This window comes from Diadema setosum, chromosome 2 (genome assembly GCF_964275005.1).
Source record: "Diadema setosum chromosome 2, eeDiaSeto1, whole genome shotgun sequence".
Taxonomy (NCBI): domain Eukaryota; kingdom Metazoa; phylum Echinodermata; class Echinoidea; order Diadematoida; family Diadematidae; genus Diadema; species Diadema setosum.
In genome coordinates, this window is record NC_092686.1 from 26,929,661 (window position 1) to 26,953,338 (window position 23,678).

Here is a 23,678-nt window from a genome sequence, read left to right on the forward strand (position 1 = left end):
GCTTGTGTAGAGTTGTGTAGAGGTCAATGGGAAATTGACCAAGTCACAAAATTATTACTCTGTTCTAACTGGCACATAATTACATACTTGCTGCATGAAACACTAGGTGATTGTAACTAGTTTTATGAAGAGACAAAAATTTGAAGTTCCACAACTTTCTTATTTCTGATTTTAATAAAACCTTTCCTATTCCCTTTGTTTCATTTATGTCTCTCCATAAAAGTCAACTCCAACATTGAGCAGTATTTACATGATACATTTGAAGATGTGCATGCCTGCAACAGAGAATCTCATGGTAACAAAGCCTATATATACATTGTATCTGTCACCTGTATACTTCAAAAAATCAGAGACGCGTTCACAGCCACTCATCCACCTCAGGTATCTAACTATGCAAGTGATAAAGCATAGAGTGTGCAAACTAAAATCTGTTTGCTCAGAGTAAACAGGAAATCATGTTTTGTGTTTGCCAGAAGTCTGATTCAACCCATTACCTGAGGTGCTTATTCATACTCATGTACATGAGCCCACCCTTGCCTTACTCAACAAATTGATGGGCCCATTCACAAAACCATCAACAGTCACAATTACTTGCCATTACACAATTTAAAACAAAACAAAACAAAATGTGTGGACATAATAATCACTCCTTAAAATAGTGAGATTCAAATCCCAACCCTTGCACCACTAAAAGTGTGAAATTTTCGAAATAGTCATAATCATTTGTGGGGCAAAGTGTGTATGAACAGTCCATGTAAGATATTATCACAATTTTTCATATCCCATAATGCAATGTGCATGTTGGACACTTCAGGACAGTTGAGTTAAAGTCAGGTCAAACTAGTAGACCCTCACATGTAAAGTTTGGCCTCCCTAGAACCACTGGAATTCACAATGAACATGTAGCTCATAATTTTTCTATTTCTGAACCAGTGCGATTTGGATTGAGATTCATTTTGCCTGTGTACATGTGAACAAGACTGCAAAAATGTGATTTAAATCATGATTAGAATGGTGCTTTTTCAGTTCGGGTAAATGGGCCTACACAGATAGTTGTCTTCTTGCACAGTGATCTCCTTTCAAGCTGCAACATTACATGTACCAGGGAGGTGGAACCTGTATGTACCTTGTAGGCCTTAATTGTCCCTTGTAATGCAGAAAGTGTAGCCAGATTCAAATCACCTCCTCCCCTCCCCTTCTCCCCTGCCCCGCCCCCCTTTTGAATACCTCCTCATGTTGTCACTCTTTAATCATTAGTTTACTTGTCTTCGATCAATCACGGGAGTGGTAAAGCCACACACTATGAACTAGACCTTGACCCTGACAATGTCAATATTTCTGGGAACAAACCACAAAAAAGGACACAATTACAGAAAGCAAGACCAACCCTACACTTATCACTGATGTGTGATGAAACAGCAGGCTTACTTTGAACAGTTAAAACTATAGTTCTGATTTAAAAGGGGAAAAAAAGAGAAAAGGATAATTTCAGCATACTACAGACATGGACCATTTGGTGTATGACACATAGATATGTGGGCCTGACAGTACAGCAAAAGCGGAAAAAATGCTGTTCTTTGTAGCGTGTTTTTTCCCCAGTGTCATCACGGGCAGGGAAAATGGCCATTTCTAGAGAGACACATCATTTAACTGGAGAATCCTGTGCCTCTGTATGAGAAAGTAGCAGGCCAACAACGCCCACCACTTGTACGACTGGAAACAAAACATGGCCTCTCACAATGACAGTGGGAAACAATAAAAACCAGATAATCACAATTCACAAGATTATCCTCCTGAGCTTAAAATTTGATACTCTGATCAGCAGCAATTTCCTGCCGGCTGCCAGATATCGGATGTGCCCTCAAACCTATCAGTTGTACGTATCCTGTGCTCTGGCATGGTTTTCTATGACTCCACACATAAAATCTCACATACAGTATAGGGTCTGCTTCTGCACCAAAATGCCCCTCTGAAGTAACAGCACGCTATGCATGCACAAAGTACGAACTGCAGCAAAGCAACACATAGCATTGTCCATTTTTTTATTGACCCTCTCAACACCAAACACCGGAACACAACATGCACTAGCAAGGACATGTTAAGACACTAGCCCTGAAAGGGTTGACATGGAACAATAGGGCTGACAGTGACACGAAATACAGGAATGTTGAAAAGAAACAAAGCAACATTTATAATTTTTTTTAATAAAAGTGTTTATCAGTCTGCAAATGTCAAAGAGTATTAAATTACTATCAATATTTGGTAATTTGATTGAATATATACATTACTGTACAATACAACTTTCTGGAGTCATTGATTAAATATGAAGCTTATAATGTACTCTATGACACTTTTTACTTTTATGATCAATTTCTATATAATGCTCATGAGCACTTATCCTTATGATTCCCAGAATTTTACTTCATCTGTGATAGGGTGATTTGAAAATAAAAAGAGGTTTGATGGAAACATAACACATGTGATATAACCCACAAAGCAATGTAATGTAAACCATGCCATATATTCCGACACCTTTAAATGTCATCACCCAATGGGGAATATTGCGGCAAATCTTGAGGTGTGACCATCAGTTACGGGAGACTAGTACCTTTAACACTGGCTGTGCGTGCGAACATGACAAAGCCGGGAAGATGTGGCATAGCCCTGAAATCGGACCCCAAAAACAGGAAACAATCTAGTGAAGAGTATGTTTCAAAGGCAGGTGCACACGTAACTTGAGACACAGGCCAGCACCAGCCAGTACAGATGAAAGAGCTGCTAGTTAGAGGCGAGTTCTCCTACCAGTGAGAGAAGAGAAGCGGACACTACATTGAGCTAGACTGGTAAACAATAAACAATGATAAATGACTGTTCATCCATCAAGTGCTGCAGACATTGTGGCATGACAGTATTTAAAGCAACAACAACCTCCTTACGTCCCAGTCAATGTAGGGTAACTATATGTTATTTAGAAGAACAGCAAAATCCTCTAGAGGCGACATTTTCCTTTCTCTGTATTAGATACACTTGTACAAGACATTGAAACATGCCTGTAGTGAAAACACAACGGATAATGAAAACACACACACACACACACACACACACATTTTCCTATGATAAATCTTAAGTTTCTTTGGAGACATGTTGAATAAATGTTTGCTCTTCATTCCTTGCATAGGCCTGTACAATGTATGAATAACATAAAATAAATCACTTTTTGCGAAAGAAATTCCTTTGGCACTAGTGATTCTCAAATCATACATGTGCAGTAGTTTGAGTGAACTATTGAGGTGCCACTCAGGAATATAACTGAGTCTCCAGACAGTGTACAGTTTGCTTTGTCATAATCTTTTTAAATCCCAGGTACAGTTCAGGTGACCAAAATACCAACCACAAACTCTTTGAAAGTCGTCCTGGACACGCATGGATGACTATTAATGAAGGGAAAATTGATCATCATACGGAAGCATAACACGAATATCAAACTCCAAAAATTTACTTCACAGGCTACAATGTACTGTACGTCTTCTACAAGCTGCCGACACAGATATCAATATGTGGGACAACATGTACTTGACCTCCTACCATTAAGGCTCAATGTACATCATCTTGTTTGTGTAATTGTGTTTTCTTTTTCTCCATCTTTTTGTTTTCCCCAGCTGCCAGTCAATCCCTGGGCTGCAAGTCAAAGTGTGACGTCTGTCTGACTTGTTTTGGCAGCAAAGCAGACAAGGAATGGAAGAGTTTTGACGGTTTCGCTCTCCCCTGCAACTTAATTCCCGTTGCGCTGCTCGTTTTTTCGGTGTGTGCGTGCATGTGTGTGTGTGTGTATGTGTTTTTCTTCTTCTTTTTGCCTGGCTCCTGGAGCTCATTTGTATGCAGTGGACAGGCAGAAGGCTGAGTAGGAGCCGGGCCCTGGGGACAGCGTGTGAACCCCGCTCCTTAAATGCCACAGTGGAGAAGAGGAAGACAACAACACGCACTGACATACCAATACATTAATGTCCCCCATCTGCTGCGGTAAGCTGCTGTACTGGCACAGTATGTTCAGGGTGAGAAAATAAAAAGGACAACAGAATTCTGACTGGCTGTCGCATTAGAGATCTAAATGATACGTTTTTCACTCGATCAGATTGCAATCAGGCATTCAGCCTGCTGTCATTGTTTAACATCAGGCAAAATATGACGAGACACGTCTTGGGCTAGCATTGTAAATGGCAACTTGATGGTAAGAACATGTTCAGATGAAGTACATGCACACTCATATTCACACAACTATTAACCACTTGTGTGCAGACCAGTACTGCCAACTGATGTTGTTACTGTCCATCCCGAGGCATCACTCCCTAGCCGTCCAAACTCATGTCCCTCTGAACGCTTACATCATTTCACTTGAACTGTCAGAACACATTCAGAATTCCATAACAGTCACAATGACGGTCAAATCTCCTGCTATTCTCTTTACCTAATTATCCTATTTATTAAAATTTTCAAAGCTACCTTGACTATGGTGTGAAATTGCATTTGAAGCAAGATATAGACCATTCTCTACATTACAAAGTTTCAGCATTAGCGCACACTCCTTTTACTAGGTTTTATTGGGAAGGAAGAAAACCCTTTTAAATGGAATATTATTCATCAATGGGTTCTATACACATGATGTGACACTTAAATAAATGAGTAATGCATCTGATTCATGCTGACATTACATAATAGCTCATCTTAATGAGCTATTCAGTGGAGCTGGCCAGTTTATGTCATGCTTGCTGAAAGGCACTTTGCAGTATTAAACTAATTACTCTGATCATTCCACATAACTAATTGATGTAGTCCATTATCCATTTCTGCTTGAGCAATTTCTACACATTCAATCTAATATCCTCATTAGCACTAGCTATGAAAATCTACTTCATAGGAAAGTAGGATACTGAATAAATATACTTTCCTACTTTAATATATACTGGTATTATAGATGCACAAAGTCTCATAATACATTTGTATTTGTACCAACACTATGTGTGCCAACAAATCAAAATTTGGTATGAGTGTGTGTGACTATAGCCCTATAATTTCTGATTTGTTTGTCATGATCATATATAAGTATATATCATGTGGAACACTGTTGTTACTTAATTGCTTGCAAACTTTGTTTATTAAATTGATAGCGAAATAAAGGCAGTGCAGTATTCTTCTGAGATGCTTAGGAAGTCTTATGACATTCTGCCAACCTCATACATCGTAGCACAATATTTCACTTCATGACAGTAGGAGATTTATTGCCCTTAAATGCAATATCCATGGAAGACCTTGGACTATCTTTTTTTTTCAACCCATTTTTTTTACTGTTAAGTAAGTCATCAATTACAGCATCCTATAAAACATCTCAAAATAACTCTCTCGGTCACATCACTGTAGCACTGTTTGCAGACTATTCTTCATCTGTAATACTGCATTCTATAGATTGTAGTGATTCCTCATTTCTGTGAAAACATAAATGGTGTCTTTCACACTATACTGAAGAAAGCTCTCTGAAACTAACTTTACAAACAGTGTATAAAGACAGCAAATGTATATTTGAAACCTTTTTAGCAAAAAAAAAAAAAAAGTAAATCATGCTCCCAAACAATTTGCACTTTAAAGACAAGGGCGAGATTTGTATATTGTATATTATAAAGACAAGATTGTAATTGGCAGGAAGCAAGTTTTGGGCATAAATGAAACATGATGTCAGAAAAGTGAATATACTGACAACCTTCTCCTTTTCACTCCTATTTTCTCTATTATATTTTGTGTGTGTGATACAGGCTAATTCTCCTTCGAGGTAGGAAATATTTCCATCTGCTTTGAAGAATGCTTCTGCAGGAGAAGAATGTTTGATTAAGTACTAGAATCTGTTCCATCTGGCATTTAGGGCTATGGTGTGTATGTCACTGCAAGGTTGTCATCACTTGAGCAGGATCATTCCTGAAAGACATCTATGTGCATGATATTATGAGGGAAGATTCTCAGGGTTGTTGTAGGGAGTGAATGAATGGACTCGAGATTCACACTGACAAGGATATTAATTAGTCATATCTTAATTGGTCCGTTCCTCTTTGTGACAAACATGGTTAGTGTGCACACACACACACACACACACACACACACACATACCCACAAAGACACACAACACTTGCTGATACACACTTTACAAAGTTCTATGTGTACATTGTACATCAGACGTGTATTGTAGTAACACAGACAAGCTATCAGTACTTCTATACTCTGAGGCAGCTGAAGGGATAATGGCATACTGCATAAGACACTGTACAATTTAAGCCACAATTTTTCACAGACACTTTAGTTCCAAAAGTGGCAAGTCACTTCCTGCCAAGTTTGACTGTTGTATTCTCATTACAAATTCACATATTATATTGATTATGTAATGGCCATATCTTTGCCCTGTGATATTAAGCTGACCATTTAGGGCCTACAATAAATGGATTGCTTCTACTTCCTCTCCTAAAGGTTGTACATACATGTACATCTTGCCTTCAACTTGGGTAATCCCACGTAAAAGTACCACAATAATGTGTGTTCTTTGGGCATGGATTTTTACAATATGGTCATCAGTCAGAAAGAAAGAAACAAACAAAATGATGTTATGGTGGCAATTGATGCCTGTCATGACTAACTGCTATTGTCAGAACACCTAAAATTGAGCAATTTTTGGCACAAAATCCATATCAGGCAGACAATGGGGGCTGGTATTAACGAGGGTCTAGACACAAATACCATCTCATGAAACTCTTCCTGCTTTCCCTCTAATCTCTTTGCAATTCTTGTCGTCCGCATGGCGGCAATCCCTTTTTCTAACTGCCTTGAAAGGATTTCTGCTCAGCAGAGCTCATGATGATCAGGCTTGTATCAAGTGTCAAAAGCCACGGATTGATCTAGTTCTTCCAGAGGGATAATTCAACACCCCATCAGCTCCACAAAAGTTCCATCCCACAAAATAGGACTTGATCATTTGTGGAATTCAAACACAGCGCCCGATAACTTTTTCGCTGTTACGCTTCCAGGAAACTTGACATCCATGAGGAAGATTTTTAACTCCTTCAGAACAATTATGTAATGCGGATGCATACAAATTTGTACATGAAATTTCATGTTATACAAACTTTCAATTTCATGATCAAACAGCAATATTGAATAGCATTATAGCATATACATTGTACTTTTCAGCCAAAGAATCTATCAAACTACTGATTGCTATTGTAGATTGAAGACCTCACTGTTGAATTCTAGTCTCATATTTTCCACAATGGACTTTATCATACATCACTCCAATTTACAGAAACACCTGGCACAATTTTGCCTCAATATTTCTGTGATATGAATGCAACTTGTAATACTGCATGTAGTAGGTAGCACCCTGTATTGTTCTCTACAGTTGCTTTGCAGTCAATCATACATGTAGGTTGCTTTAGGCTGGAATGACACTGATAAAGGGTTACCGGTAATGGGAAGGATTTCCTCATATACTGAATCTACACGTACTAAGGAGGCACTAGGTTCACCTAGTACCTAATGGTAGGTCCATGGTGATAAACAGACTACAGTACCTTATCACATACAGTGTATCAAGGGCATCCATGGGAAAAAACTTGAAAAACATTATAGCCTGCAGGTGGTCACCACGTACAGTATACTGCCCAGAATGAACTGAAAACACTTGAAATACGACATTGATGCCTAGAGTAAAGATTCTATATAAAGGGCCTAAATTTCATCACAAATTGTTGCTTTTTGGTGATAATGAGGGAAAGAGGTGCTCTTCAAGTACCGTATGTCTTGCACTCACATGAGCAGTAGTTTCGACATCTGCTGTCTTTCATCTTCCAGACACTGACATGTACAATGTTCATAACAATATGGGCCAAAACTCCATCCTTGCCCCCTCCAGTTTCTATGCTCGGTCTAAGTTTTGCTAAAAATATTAAACATCTACGTTGTACATTGCAAGTGCAAAGAATGTTCAATGATTTTAAAAAATAGAAAGAAGTTACCAATGCAAGTATGCATAAAACAGAAAAAGACCAGTACTCATAATACTTCTTACAGCTCTAAAGGGCTTACCGGTACTGTAGTACAATATTTAACACATTATATTTACCAACTTCCAAGGCTCAAGGCATGCTTACCATGTGGACATGCACCAACAGATCTGAGCGTCAACTTCTGAATCATTGACCCAAGGTGAATCTCATGAGGTATGTTATGACTCAAGAAGGAAGTCAATGTTTGTTTTAAGTATACACACACTATTCAAAGAGAAGAGTAATTCTTGACAGTGCAAGTATACATGATACCAGTATTCAGTGCATATCAACACTGTATTGCCCAGCCTTTCCAGGTACACTCTCTAAACAATGTACACCTGTTGACATTTGTGTACAATAATGTACATAATGTACATAGTATGTGTATGTCACAGAGCTTTCAAGCAGCAAACACTCAAAGAAAAGACAGCTTGCAATGACTATACACTGTTCTCACTGCTTACTCTGTGAATGCAGCATGAAACTGCATTAACAAGATATGACAAATTAACTACAGTAACAACATCTTTGATGTCACAATGAAAGTTGAACTATTGACCTTTTCAAGAGACAGATGACTAAATCTTTATCTAATCGTAGGATCTTGCATAGAACAGAGTCATGTATGCGATAAAAGACTTAGCAGTCAACATTCAATTATTTTACTCAATGCCAAGATTCTAAAGATGAGGTACAGTGACAGCTGTGAAATTGTAATGGTGTATACTGTATAGTGATAGCAAAATGCTAGTATGAGACCAAACTGTGCAGCTTTCATCCCATATGCCGGCACAACCGACTCGCTTCTTCGATTTCCACGAAGTGAATTTCACAACGGTAAATGTCAAAGCATATATCACTTGCCTTCGTACACAAGACATCAAGCTCCTTGCAGTCATTTTTTACGACGAGGACAAAAAAAAAAAAAAAAAAAATTGACACCGCCTGGAGAGGCAAGTGCAGCAATGCCCTGTTCACTCTGTTTAAAGTAGGTCAACCCTGGTTCAGGAAATTACAGTTTAATGAAATGCAAGCTGTAAATAGAAGTAAGTGTGATTATGAGTGTGTGCATGTGTGTGTGTGTGTATGAGCTTGAGTGTGAGTGTGTATTTTATGTGTAAGAGATGTAAAATTAGTGAGGGTCTGAAATACAAAGGCACTGTTAAGTTAAAAAGTAGATATGCAATGGATACAAAAATTACAATGTACTTTGTATCAACATTCATGAAAAGAAAAATGATTGAATGCGGCATTGTTACATGTACACAATCTCTCACAGGTTTATCATGCAAACAAGTTCATACACACAATTGCATGTACTTTTTACTCGGCAGACAATACACTTCTTTGCATCATGTGCAGCACTGAGTTTTTACAATTTGTAAATTGTACAGTCTCAGGTATACTGCATTGCATAATACATTCTTCTGACCAGCATCTAAAGCTTGTGCACTACACACCATAGCCTGAATCTAGTTTATAAACAAAGACCTCCCCCTATCTCCCCTTAATAGTCAAACATGACAGTCCAGTCAACACATCTTGTTTACCAGAGACTCCACCCTGCAAGTTTACAACCATGCTCTGGGGCTCTTTGTAGATATGAGGATGACAGATCAGTACAGAGCACTGCCTGGGAAATCTTCCGTTGACATACAATTGTACATTTTATAAGCCAGACAGTATGTGGGTGTGATTGATGCCCCACGCTTGCAAAGCACATCTTTAGTTTAGAACCATTTTTTTATTTCTTTCTTACCGCTCCATACTTCTATAAAATACTGCTATCCCTTCTCTCAACTTTTCTCTATTCAGGAACTGTATCCCCTTCCTTGTCCCATAAATTTGTTTCTGTCTAATTATATTCCCTTTGTGTCGACTTCCTCAGCTAAAGACACTAATAATACTTGGAAGTTCCAGTGGTTTTTCTGTATGCGTAGGGCCTAGGTGTGTTATTCCTTCAGTAATAACTACAAGAATTACAGGATATCATATCCCCCAGAGGCTGCTATCCCAGTCAAGCGAATTGCTTATCGATAATGGTCTCCTCAAACTTTATATCACAAGATATGTCTGTACATTATAGTATGTACATTATTGTAATTATGTCTTATTTCTTTGAGTACTCTTGTTTATATTTTGATGTGAAAATTGTTGCTTTTGTCATGTAGCTTTCACTTGTAGAAGTGGAGAAATAATAGGCCTACAAACTGAAACTTAAAGTCTATTTTTCAAGCACTTACATGTACAGATATTTATACAATTGTATACTCCATGAAAAGCGCACAAACATATGTACATGTACTACATGACATGAATGATAATTCTGACAGGTATTTTGTGTCTAAATACAAAAACTGTACAGAGTATGTATCATAGCATGTACATTCCTACTTCAATGCTATTTAAACACACTACATATGTATCTAGTTTCAACAACACCAGCATTTTGCTACATTGTATGTGTTGATTTTATGGGTAAATGCAAACTGAACTATTGATGAAAACAATAATGACTTGTTTACATAGTGGAAGACAGCTGATATCCAACATAAAATGTAATCAAAGCGGTTAAGAGTCATATTTCAATTTATTAGACTGTGACATAGACAAAGGATGGTGTCAAACTAACATTAATATTCTAGTGTAAGGAGGGACTACTTCACTATTTATCACTCTGTTGTATATTACACTGTACGATGTACACGTGTCAATCTTGTGCTTCCCGGCTGATGATGTACCTGACCAGCATACTTGGCTTCAACCTGCGATTACTGGTGCATTTCACATGAGTCTGACCCAGAAATATGATAATGATCACAATAAAATCTGATATGAAATATGATACACATGTACCCAGGTGAGTTAAATATTACACGTAGTAATATACAATTTGTAATGCCATGCACTGTAAATCATGACATGAGAATCTAATTATATTTCTGTGTCCTGTTTGCATACATTAACGTGAATAGGTCCCAGACTAATAAACAAATATCAAAGTAATATGGTCAACTTGGAAAAAAAAAAATGGGATCTTTCTCTGTAGAGCATACCACAAAATAAGCAAGAAAGAACAAAATTTACATGCCAGTACTGCATGCATTCAAAATAAACAGATCAATATAAAAGTAAATACCACTGGAGTTGCCTGAAGAAATCAACACCCTGTATTTTATTCCAATCAATACAAGCACACCACTTTCATCTACAAATAGTACATGTACATGTACTGTATACGCCATATATTTCACGAGTCTAAATTTTCGCGAATTGAGAATTCCCAACGATTTCGCGAGTGGTTAAATTTGCGATCGTGGAGTCTTGTAGTAAGGTCAGGAGTAGCAATATAAACAGAGACATCAGAGGAATGGTTTGGGTGGTTTTGACTCATTGAATACACACATCATATTGCTTTATGATGTACAATGTGAATCTATACCTTTTTTTTAACATGAGAAGTGGTATAATTTCGGAACCACAGTTCGTATTTTGTTTTGGATCTACAGACATCACAAATTGATAATTATTGGGTTGATGATCATTGTTAGAGTCCAAGAAAATTTGTTGGCCAGTAAAATTCTGCATTTAAATTTGATTTCAAAAACGAATTCTTTGTAAGTATTTCTGATGGGTATACATGTACTGTACACTTACTCTGCATTTAGATTAATAACGCTGCATACACAACTGTATACTCATTTCAATTTAAGGTTTTGAAAACAAAAATTACTTCTGAATATGCAATGGGTAAATGCATGAACTTTAAATTACACACAATACTGTAATTTGTATGCTAGGTATCATTTACAATGTACATTAATTGTACATGTACAATGTACAACTGTAACAATATGAATATTAAAGAAATATTGAAAGATAATCTATCATATTTTACTGCTCTGCAACTTACCTTTAAATGTGAAAATTAAAACAAAATTACAGTGCAGTAGCCAAGAATGATTATACTGTATATAAGAATTAAAAAGACCAAGAAGTTACCAGCACTCCTTGAAAAGACTTACATGCTTTTCAACACACAAGTTGTATACAGTTGTACGTGTACCTGTGTACGGTACGCGCATTTCTGCTCTTGAATAAGGCATGAAATGTGAAATCTTGCTTTTTTGTATGAATGTTGTGTCCTTCACATGGATCATATTAATATTGATGGCATCATACACAAAGGCCAAAGAAATAAAATGAAATTCAGCACAGGCACAAACATACACACACACACACACACACACCCAACACTCACTTCTTCGCTTTTGAAGGTACTGCTTACCATTGGGAACAGTGATTTAAATATGTTCCGAGTTATCACATTTGAAGCATGTGTGTACAGCTGTAGGTCAGTTGTATTACAAAACACCACCCTATCATAACAATTTTGCAATGAAGCCTATTAATACAAGCAGATATCATTAATTTTATCACTAAACCATAACTGCAGACGATTTAGTCTAAGAACAATTTTATTATAACTATTGTTCACATTTTGTATTATATATTTAACAATTACTTAACATTGATTATGTTGATTAACTTTTTTTACACTGGTTGTTTCTATCCCTAACTCACATTTAAGAACTATTTTGAAGCACATAAGCTAGGTTTTGGTTTTATCTGCAAGTGGTAGATATATTGCCAATTTAAACACAAACTTTGGTGTTTAAATGCTTGAATCATGCTTTATAACTTTTTTTTATAATGCATTTTTATAAGATCTCACTGAAATTTCATGTCTATATAAAAGGGCCACAAACTTTGAAATCATGTCCTTCAAATGAACCACATCAATATTGATGGTATCATACATCATACTCAAAGGTCACAGAAATAAAACGTAATTCAGCACACACCTGCAAACACATAGGCCTACAGCTGTACATGTAGTGTACAGTACACACACACACACACACACACACACACACACACACACACAAACTCAACATTCACTTCTTGCACATAAAAGCAAATTATCCACAACAAACTTCAGTGCATAATTTTTGTGATAATGCTTCATATAATTATAACTTTTTTTTTTGGGTGGGGCACTAAATCTCACTGAATTTCATGTCTGTGTAAAGGGCCACCACGTTTAAAATTTCAGTTCATACGGTAGTTCAACTACTCCCTCCTATTTGCAATGATTCACAGTGAGTGACAGAGACTCTCATTTCAGCCAAACCTCTATACTTTGTACGGTGCAGCAGGTTATTCCAATTCAATTATGGCTGGGGGCCATGGTTGAAATTAGATTCTTAAATTGATTTTTTTTTCCCCTTACTTGCCCTTTAGGGACACAAGCCTCCACTATCTCTCCTAAAAGAAAAAAAAAAGCAAATACCTAGCTTTGCTTTTATTGAAATTTTTCCCCAATAAAAGTGAGGGGTCCATGTACAGGAACCTACTTGCATGGATATTGAAAACTAGTGTGTACATGCTTGTCATCATGTACAATTAAAGGGCAATATATCTTTAATAAACAGTTATTTTGAATGGAAGCTGGGGAAACAATGAGTGACAGGCCCTGTCTGGGTTCACAAGCAGTCACACAAACATCAAGAATAGTGTATCATAAACATTTATTCTAACCAGCACATTAATACAGACGAATACAGACACTGTGAGATTACTTTTGCAAATGTTTCTGTAAAACTTCTCACCCGTTTTATCCATTAAACAGCACTATTTTCAACCTTTTACAGTGATACACTATCAGCATATCACCAATTGTGTTTGCTTGGATTCTTTCTTCTCCTTTGTTTAGCACTGCCAATTTTTGTGAATACAGTTCTCAAAAGCCATCACCAAGTCATGCAAAATTTGCCATGATCATTTCTCATTGATCTAGCCATTGAAAGTTTTTGATAACGGTCTTTTACATTACAACGTACAAACGTGTCCTATGTCATCCAGGTACTATTTTGTGAGTTTTAAAGTCATTATGTTATCAAATTTGGTAGACCTAAGCACAAACTTCTAAACACGATGCGTACATTGTACATACGCACTACTTGTAATTTTAAAAATGCTCAAAATTACTTGGAAATTGTTTTGTATAGCCTACGTGTATGTTCCAGGCCATTTTGAGCATACTTCCAAAATTTGGCATGCATCATTTGCAGCCGTTTGCTCATCCGTAAAGCAGATACGATTGTTTTCATATGGAATCGCTTTGTAATACAGCTGTATTATGGAGAATATGTTTACCAAATTTCAGGTCAATCCAAATTTATATGACATCATACAGGCCCTTCAAAGTTGAAATTTTCATGCATGCATCAATGGCGATATACAGTGTAAAATATGACATACAGCTGTATCCATTACAGCTCATTACAATGCAAGTTGACCAATGTAACGTCCAGAGACTTCAACCCTAAGCACCTTCTGATCTGGAGATTCTCCCACCTGAAACCCCTAGCAAAGGGAGACTCCAACTTGATGTGCGCAAAGTGCACAATACGAGCACGAAGTTCCTTGTGGTCTAGGGTTCTAGATGCTCTCTCGTGCTATCTAAGGCTTATTTTTCAACATACAATGAAATTAAGTAAGAAATCTTTTCAAGCAGGAGAAATTAAATCTCAAGTGGGAGAATGGGAGATTCTGCAAAAATTGGCTTTTGGCAGGAGATCTCCCATCGAAAATGAGAGTTGGAGTCTCTGAACTTCTTTGTTGAATATTGTGAATGGTGATGGTTTGTAAATGTCATCTGATGAGTTGTTGAAAAAAAAAAAATTAAATGATGATTTCAATACGTTACAAGTCATAATCTCACAATTATAATGTCTCACAAAACTTTGAATCACTCTAAAATTTCATCTAAAAAGAAACTGCATACACTCAACAAACATGATAAAACATAAATTTTGTACTTTAGAAAACATTTTTCACTTGATTCTTATTCCCAAGCGCAGCACACAACTTACTGTACATTGTGCCAATGTGTATCAAGTCTTGTCCAGCTTAGGTCAGTGGATTCCCTCACTGTTCATGTACTGTAGTGTAGCCTATGTACATGAAGATGCCCTGATATTCTGAAGCACTATTATGAGGAAGAGATTCACTGCTACAAAGTATGTTAAAGGTCCAGTTTACCTTTGGGAGCAGTGATTTCAAAAATTTTCAAGATATCATATTTGATGCATATGTGTAGGTCTGTTGTATCATAAAACATCCTACCATATGAAATATTTGCAATAAAACCTAAAATATAAGGAGATATCAGGGTTTTTCTCAATAAACCGTAACTGTATACGGTTTAGTCTGGAAAATTTTTTATTATAACTATTGTTCACATTTTGTGTATCTAACAACACTTAACATCGATTATACGGATTCAAATTTTGACAGTGGTTGTTTCTATCCCTAACTCACATTTTAGAACTATTTTATAGCACTAATGCTTTCATCTGCAAATGGTAAATTATGCCTTTAAAGGTGAACAAGATTAGCATACTAACGTGACCACTCCAGAATCCCTCCTGTGTTGTCAGCATCTATTGTGGGACTTTCCACTGGGTGTACAGATCTGTAACATGACATCGGCACCTCATCATCACCTTTAATCTCTTGCCCAAGTGAAGAGTAGAACCTTTATACTGCAGTTTGTAAAGGATACTCCAAATCCACGTACATTATATACAGTACTTGTTTGCCACTGGGCAAGTTGATGTAATATACAACTTTGTACAGGTTTGTGCATTATTGCAGAACATTTGCACAGTACAAAAGCAAATGTTTTGTTTTGTTTTGTTTTGTTTTTTCATTGGTAAAGTCAGTGTGCTCAAACATCATGCTTGCAGGAGGAACAAGGCATATTTTGTCATAATATGAGTATGAATAATATCAGGAGAAGCACAAGTACATGTAATTTCATGACATTCATTGTTAATGTCCACATATAGGGCCTACTGTATATAAATACATCAAAAGTAATCTGAACATATTCTTCAAGTAATGTTAACCAGCAAAATATCTGTGGCACTGAATGCTGTTTTGTGTGTGTGTTTAAATGCAATGCTTCATTTTTGGCAAAGGACTTTAGAGTTTTACTGTCATCAGTAAAGAGAAACTAATTAAATGACGCTTCAGATGTACCCCCAATTGCAGCAATCAATTACTTGTATTAAAATGTTGTACAATGCAAAAGGAAAGTTCTACAACTGTAAAAGCATTGCATATAATGCAAGCACAATTAGATTTTATAGACAATGTCTAGAACAATGTGCATGTTTGGATATAATGCAACACAAAGAGGCATACAGTGTATGAGGGACTCAGAATATGGAACTTCAACAGCCATACAATTCTTCTATATTTCTGTCATTCTAATTTCACTATCGTATCAGACAATTACTGTGAAAGCAGACATTCGAATACATTCCACTTTCAGATTGATTCTAATTTAATCCTTGACCTACTGTACAATATGAACTACTGTGATGTACATTATGTACAATGTACAAATGTACACCTCAACATATCTCCTTAAAAATGTTTTCCATTCTTGCCAAGATATTTGCTAGTGGATTCAACAACAAGAACAACAAAATTTCATTACCCTTATTGGTACCAGAGGCAGTGCAATCTCTACAGTAGGCAGAGCCAGGGCAGAGTGCACACAATAGCACATACAACCAAAGTATGCAGCATGAAGTACACCATATTATACAACAAAGTATGAATCCTCAAAGTACACAGTTACATTGTACAAAGGGCATCATTGAATTAATCTGACAGGCGACTACTTTGTTATTGTGATTAAAACCCACACAAAAATCTCTTAAAAGACCACTGTTCCTGGCCTTTGTCCCAGTTGTGTATTCATAAGCATTCATAACACAGCTTCAAGGTGATGGTTGTCAAAAGATCACGCAATTAGGACAATTAGCTAGGCGGAGGACCCCCCTTTGTCAAGTTCATCCTATGCTAATTATCCTGAATTGGGGAAGATTACCAACAGTGCTCTCACACTGGGGTTTGTCATCTCAAAGCAAGGGGCACCCCCGAGTGACCCCACCCCACAGGTGTTTGCTTCATGCAGAGGAAGTCCCTCATAGTGACAGGCAATACAAGGAAGGGAGAAAGACAAGGAGAGAGATTACAACCTAGCTGTGTACAGCTGTGAGGGTGAGCCAGTGCTGTAAACGTCATTATGTATGCGAGCATGAGAGAAGAGACCAGCCATGGGGCGTTTTACAGCGCTCACATTTTAAATACTTTTTGCACAGTACTATTGACACGGGTCACCTTATCTGCAATACTGTGACCCCCTTACCTCAGGTAACAGTTGTGACATAATGTCAAACGTATGTAAATACGATATGTACAGTCTGTACATGAACTGCATTTAAGCAAACTTATCCTAAAAGGATCACACAATGGGTTGGTTCCCAAAGAAATCACACGGAGATCACACAGAGAACTAAAGAAGCCAAAACAAGCAAAGGTCATACATTTCTCTAATTCTTCTAACAAAAATGATGTCAGAAATCTAGACACATCTACAGTGCATGTGGAATTGCACAGTGATTCAGTGACAGATGCAAGATGACACACATACAATTTATACACAGGTGGTGTCTTGCTTTCATTTAAACATCCAATTAGACAATTTCCTGCACACCGTAATTTATGCTGACCACTGCCAGTATTGTGAGCACCTACAATGTACAGTGTACATTTGGATGTGCAAAATTCATAGGCTATGTATTCTTGCTCCTGCAAACAGTAAAGTAGAATAGCAAGGTTTACCAGAACACACGTGAATGCAATCCTGCAAAATGTCAAGAGAATCAATCTTGCAAAGGTTATGAATTTCTTGATGACAGACATACATGTACATGTACAGCGTAGTTAATTGCAGTGAAACATGTGCAGAAATGTGAGCAAAATTACACACACACACACACACACACACATACACACACACACCCACATACATAAAATAGACAGACATAAGAAAATAGTGACACAGAGAATGTCATTCTCTTGTTCAAGTTGTTGAATGTTGCATGAAACAGTCAAAGAGATAGGTGTTTTTGTTCCATGGTGGTAATGAAAACTGCTTGTTAAATATTTCTCACTTGCTTTTTTTATGTAAAATACTTGTTGTTTTTTCTTCAGTATGTAGTATTTCTTTATTACTACAGAGATCTGGCTTCCTCTCATTATGAGATGTTAAATTCACCAACTACTAACTACACATAAATTAAACATTGTTCTAAGAATGTGTTCCAAGAATGTGTATAGTCATTGGATAAAGATGTACAAGCTTGCATTCTCACAATCATATCAACACAACTGAGGGAAACAAATTCTAGTTTAGCCCAAATAAGGTATTTTGTGAGAGTAGTAGCCAGTACACTTAAAAAAAAAAAAAAGAAGTAAATATCGGTAAGCATATAAAATCACAGAGAAATAGAATGCTCGGTGAGGGGCTGGCCTCAGATACATCAAATATTGAAAATTTTTCTTGATATTCTTCACTTTTGTACAACAAATGGATTTGTCGACCACTTTAGCACCTCATTACCTTACCAAGCAGGTGAACGTAGTAAGAATCTGCATACAATTTAGACAATGGAGATGAAGCTGTATAGTCTGCATGGTTACTCAAGCAGAACAAGAGGCAGTTGAGTGTGAAAGTTTACATTGCTGTATGCTTCAAATAGGTACAACACAATTTTGAACTGTAGCGTGACCAACAGATCCAGTGTGCACAATGTTAATGAACAGGAGGGTTCTTGAGTGTTCCACTTTGAATTGACATAAAACAGGCCACACGACTCAAGTGATGCTTCAAACAGGGTGTGATATCGTCATTTGTCACAGGTGATCTAAACTGGATCGTGCCAATTTCTTACTTCTTTCTCTTTACTGATTATACAACTTCAATTTTATACTGAATCCTGCCGTACTGTATATCATTTTTTGACATTTACAGCTCTCCCAGGTGTAGTCTCCACGGAACATAACCCTAACAACAAAATACAGACCGATCTTTTGGTTAAGTTCGACTTGTGACATGCATCAATACTTTGTTCAGTCACTTGATTTTTTTCAAGTGGTTTCTAAACTCTTGACCTTACTGTTACTAACATTATTTGAGAATCTACCAAATTATTCAAGTTATCCTGACCATCTCAGAACTAAATTTTATCATCAGTTCTTCTTCTTTCTTTTTTTTACAATAGAAACATTACCATTGGATTGCCGTATTTGGTTGATTTGCTAACATCAACATGATCAACTTTTGCGCAAATCAACTTTCATTCACAGATTCAGTTTCATATCATACTCTTTGTGGTATATCATTAAGTGACAATAAAAGTTTACAGCAAACAGAGTATACTGATGATCTTCATAAACTTACCAAGAGAAAGAAGTGAGTATGGTGCCATGACCGGTATGTGTGTCCTATCACTGGCCATTTTTACATCTGGAACTTTGCAGACGAATGCAATAGGGCCCCAAGAAGAAGGTTCTCTCAATCAGCTAGTGCAGATTATGATAGACCTCTAGCAGTACTTCGCTTTGCCGAAATATTTGAGATACTCGTCAGAACACTGTTGGGTGGTGTGAGTGTAGAGACATACTACTATGCACGTTACATTTATTTCTTGGTATGAAGTTACTATTGCAAGTGACAGCCAGACGACCGACCGACCGTGCGACGTCAGCTACACATCGTGAGCTGCGTTGAATCACCCATCCAGCCAGCCAGCAAGTGCGCGAGAATGAATGAGAAACCGAGGTGGGGAGCTTGCACCGAGGTGTGGAGCTTGCACCGCTGTGGATGAATGAATCGAAACCAAGCCACCGTTCCTACTTGTTTACAAAAACAAAGCTCCCTTATACCACCTAATTGAAGTGGTCAGACCGTACAGGCTAACCAGCTGTAATCGAGTGTTGATATAGTTCCAATAGTAATCCGTAGGAAGAAGGAAAAAGTTAGAAAATCATGGAATACAACGACGAAACGGGCAGTGGTGATTCCCGAAGTGATCCAGCCTCTCGGTCAGCGCTCACACATACTTCGTGCATAAAGCATGGTATGGACACTCAGATTCACAGTATAGTACAGCTAGCTCGCATCAGCTAGCTGGCTCAGCTCGCTCAGCTTCGCCGCTTCTCTCAGCTAGCCAAGCCCTGAAAATACCGGTACGTGCGTATGTCAAAGAATTAACGCTTTTCACCGCGCTGGGTAGGCCTACCAAAAGCAATTTGGTTTGCGAAAACCACTAGTGAGGGCGCAAATTCTCCATACGGCACTGAAAGAGGGGCAGTTGATTCGCTCGAGCACCGTCTGTCCCCGTCGTCCAGGGGCTTTCTTTACCTTGGCAAAATTTTCACGCGAAAGCGAAGTTGCTAGACTGATGCGGATTTGTCGCATTGCATCCTCGACTAATACTAGTATTAAGTAACCTGATAGCTAGTTACCTACCTGTATCGCTTCCTTTTCTCTACATTACAAAGGCATTTCACTTATTTTACAGATCATCTATGAGCTCGCACATTTTGTCTACAATTAAGTAGTTTTGAACAAAACATAGCAACATCACACGAGTTTGACAACTGTAAGATCTTCCCTTGTCCCTGAAGATTCTCTTCTATACCCTCCATCGTTTTGAAAGTATGCAACATACATGCTACACTCTCCGTTTTATCTGCTTCTTTCCCGGCGAATGTTTCACTAATTATTCTCTTTATACTTAAAAATCAACTCACATGTGAAAATATTAAATACATATCTGTAACGAGGACTGTCTTGGGGTTTAAAAGATATAATTGGTCTAAGAGAAACCATATAATTCAAAGTATGGCGGGAGTCATTTATACGAGCTGCAAAATATGATAATGCAGGAACTCTTCCTTCAAACTATAATCACCATTCCCACCACCGCTGCACTACAGCATCATGATTAATCTATACATTAAATTTCGTCATCATTTTTTCTCTGTTTAAAAATATGACTAGGCCTACTATCTGTCTGACAAGAACAGCCTTCCCCTATAGTTTGTTTGCTGTTCTTTTCTCTCTTGTTGAGCAACGAGTGACCAAAGATATCTTATTTAAAACATGCGATCACAATAGTCCTATATACATGGTCAGAGATGAACAATAAATGATAATGATATTTGGTTTCACTACGATGAGTAGATCTGCGCACTGTGCCGGCGCCACGTTGGGGGGGGGGGGGGGGGGGCACTTCTGAGTTTCATGAGGTGACGAGCCAAAAAAAAAAAAAAAAAAATCTTCAGCGCAACTTTCTATCTATTTCTTTCTAGTGCCACTTACGCACTTCCGAGGTAAAAAAGTGGGGGGGGGGGGAAGGGGGCAAAGTAGTGACACCTTGACCCCATTTCATAAAAAATGTTAGGATGACAACTTCCAGTAGCAACAGCCAATCAGGAAGCTGGATTCTTGTCGTTACTATGACAATTGTCATTCCAGCAAGAGTTGCTACCATATAAACTTTTTATGAAATGTATTCCTTTGTATGGTGCAAAAAAAAAAAAAAAAGTGGGGGCGATGCGAGCCCCCCCCCCCCCCCCCCCCCCGTTCCGCCGGACCTGCTGCGTACCGTATATTGTTAGATGCACGGACCAAAAATTGCTATTCACATGGCCAAAGTTTCGACAGTGTCTAGAAATGGGATTTTTAGGGAAGCAAATAAACGTCATTACAAGATTTCACTGTAAATCTTCATGAACTATATAGTTTCTCACGTGGTACCTGAAGTTATGAACGTTAGTCGCGCGTCACATGTATGCTGGACGGATACCATGTGGCCTTTCCTTTATCTATAAGTCAAGTTTTTTTTTTCCGTCTCCATGAATAAAAAAAGTAGAAAGTTTTGAACATTGTGCAACCATGTCTCTTGTTCTGTATTCATTCCGTTCCGCAACTCCATGACAGAAATCTATATAGAGAACTTGCGCGCATAGACCGGCGATTCAAGCACCGTTCTCAACGTTACCTGGAAACCTCAGGGCTTATGACCGTGATATTACACGTATACTGATTCTCAGCATGTGGATTTCCTTCTTCTTCTTTTTTTTTCTTCTCATCAATTGCATAACTTTTTTTTTCTATGTCCGAAACTTCTGCCGTGATACAGTTTGTTTGATGTTACTCACCCGGTGAACCCCTTCATCTTTATCATCTTTGTATTGCAACAAAGTCAGAAGATGCGAACGGAAGTGCCATATGAATTATGTCAGACAGTATGCCAGTATCCATTCTTTGCTTTAATCCACCAAAACCACTCCAGTCATAAAACAACAAATCTGAAGTGACTGAAGGTATAACTATGAGCACATCTGCAACCTAACTCGGTAAACCATTGATTCTCCCCAAAACGAAGTGGTTGTACATTTTCGACTTTTACTGCGGTGGTCTAATTCACCGCGCACTATGAGGAATATTTACATCTTTGTAAAAGAACAGACCAAAAACAGACATTTTTTTTTTCATACACAACTTTCTGATGATATATAGAAATATTATGTCCTTTTGAATTTTAACAAAGTGGCTCATCAAAAATCTAATAGAAAACTTATTTTTGAGATGCAAAGCCGATAGACTTAAAGTGTCAAACCCGCACAATATTATGTCGTAATTCGGGAAGGACAAAATGGGAATTGCTTCATCTCAAATTGTCCTATTTTTCAAGTTTACACAACACTTGCACCCAAAAGGCATATTAGAGAACATCTTTTTTTTTTTTTATAATTCTGCTGAATCTGTTACATATCTACCAAAAGAGATAAAAATTATCAAAACTGAAATGATCATGAGTAGCGCTAGAATGCATTGACCCCCGTATGGTCCAAAAAATTCAAATTCACCAACTAATTTTATTTGTGTATTAAAGTATGTACACTGACTATGTTCATGTTACAGCTTTCAGTTCTCCGTCAGTCTGTCTACTTACTAATATTCATGTAAATGTCAACTTGTGTTTCACTAAGGGCGAGTGGGTGCGTGCGTAGGCCTACATTCAATTTTGTCCAAGTGCTTGAGACTTCTACACTGTATACGTACTTTAAGAAGTGGAAATTTGCACATTTCGCATGCATGATCAGAAACTAGTGCTGCAAAAGGCGGATATTTTGCTTGTTTAAATTGTTCCCTAATGTCTTCTCACACACGAAGTGCACGCGGCCGAAGGCGAAAACTTCCTTTTGCTGCTCTTCGTTATCGATGTTGCTTCTTCATATCACAGTAATACTAAGTGCACATTACTATTCTCCAAGCAGAAGAAGTTAACGAATTGTGCCCAGCAGAGGGCAGCAGCGTATACACTCTTTACGAGTCACCCTCGCCAGATACTGAAATGAAATGACTTGAGAAAGTATTAAAGCAGTATAATTGAGTTTATAATAATTAAGAATGTAAAAATCATAATTTAAAGATAATTACTTTCTCTAAATGATGATTTTGATAAAAACACTATTAATTGAAAAAAATTAAGCTACACGAGCCTAACATGTCTGCGCCCATTGTACTTTGTTGACGCTTCCTGATCCTGTGTACTTCAGCATGGGCTATATGGCAGCAGGCTACCGCCAGTAGACGGG

General features: G+C 37.6%; 1 protein-coding gene across 1 annotated transcript in view; it reads right to left on the reverse strand.

Annotated features, from left to right (window-relative positions):
* LOC140241351 (putative receptor-type tyrosine-protein phosphatase mosPTP-1) overlaps positions 1–20,119 on the reverse strand; it is a 212,815-nt gene extending 192,696 nt beyond the window's left edge. The window contains exon 1 of the mRNA XM_072321088.1: positions 19,468–20,119. Coding sequence (XP_072177189.1) covers positions 19,468–19,525 — 58 coding nt within the window. The 5' untranslated portion in view covers positions 19,526–20,119. The remainder of the gene's footprint in view (positions 1–19,467) is intronic.
* Positions 20,120–23,678: the final 3,559 nt, after the last annotated feature.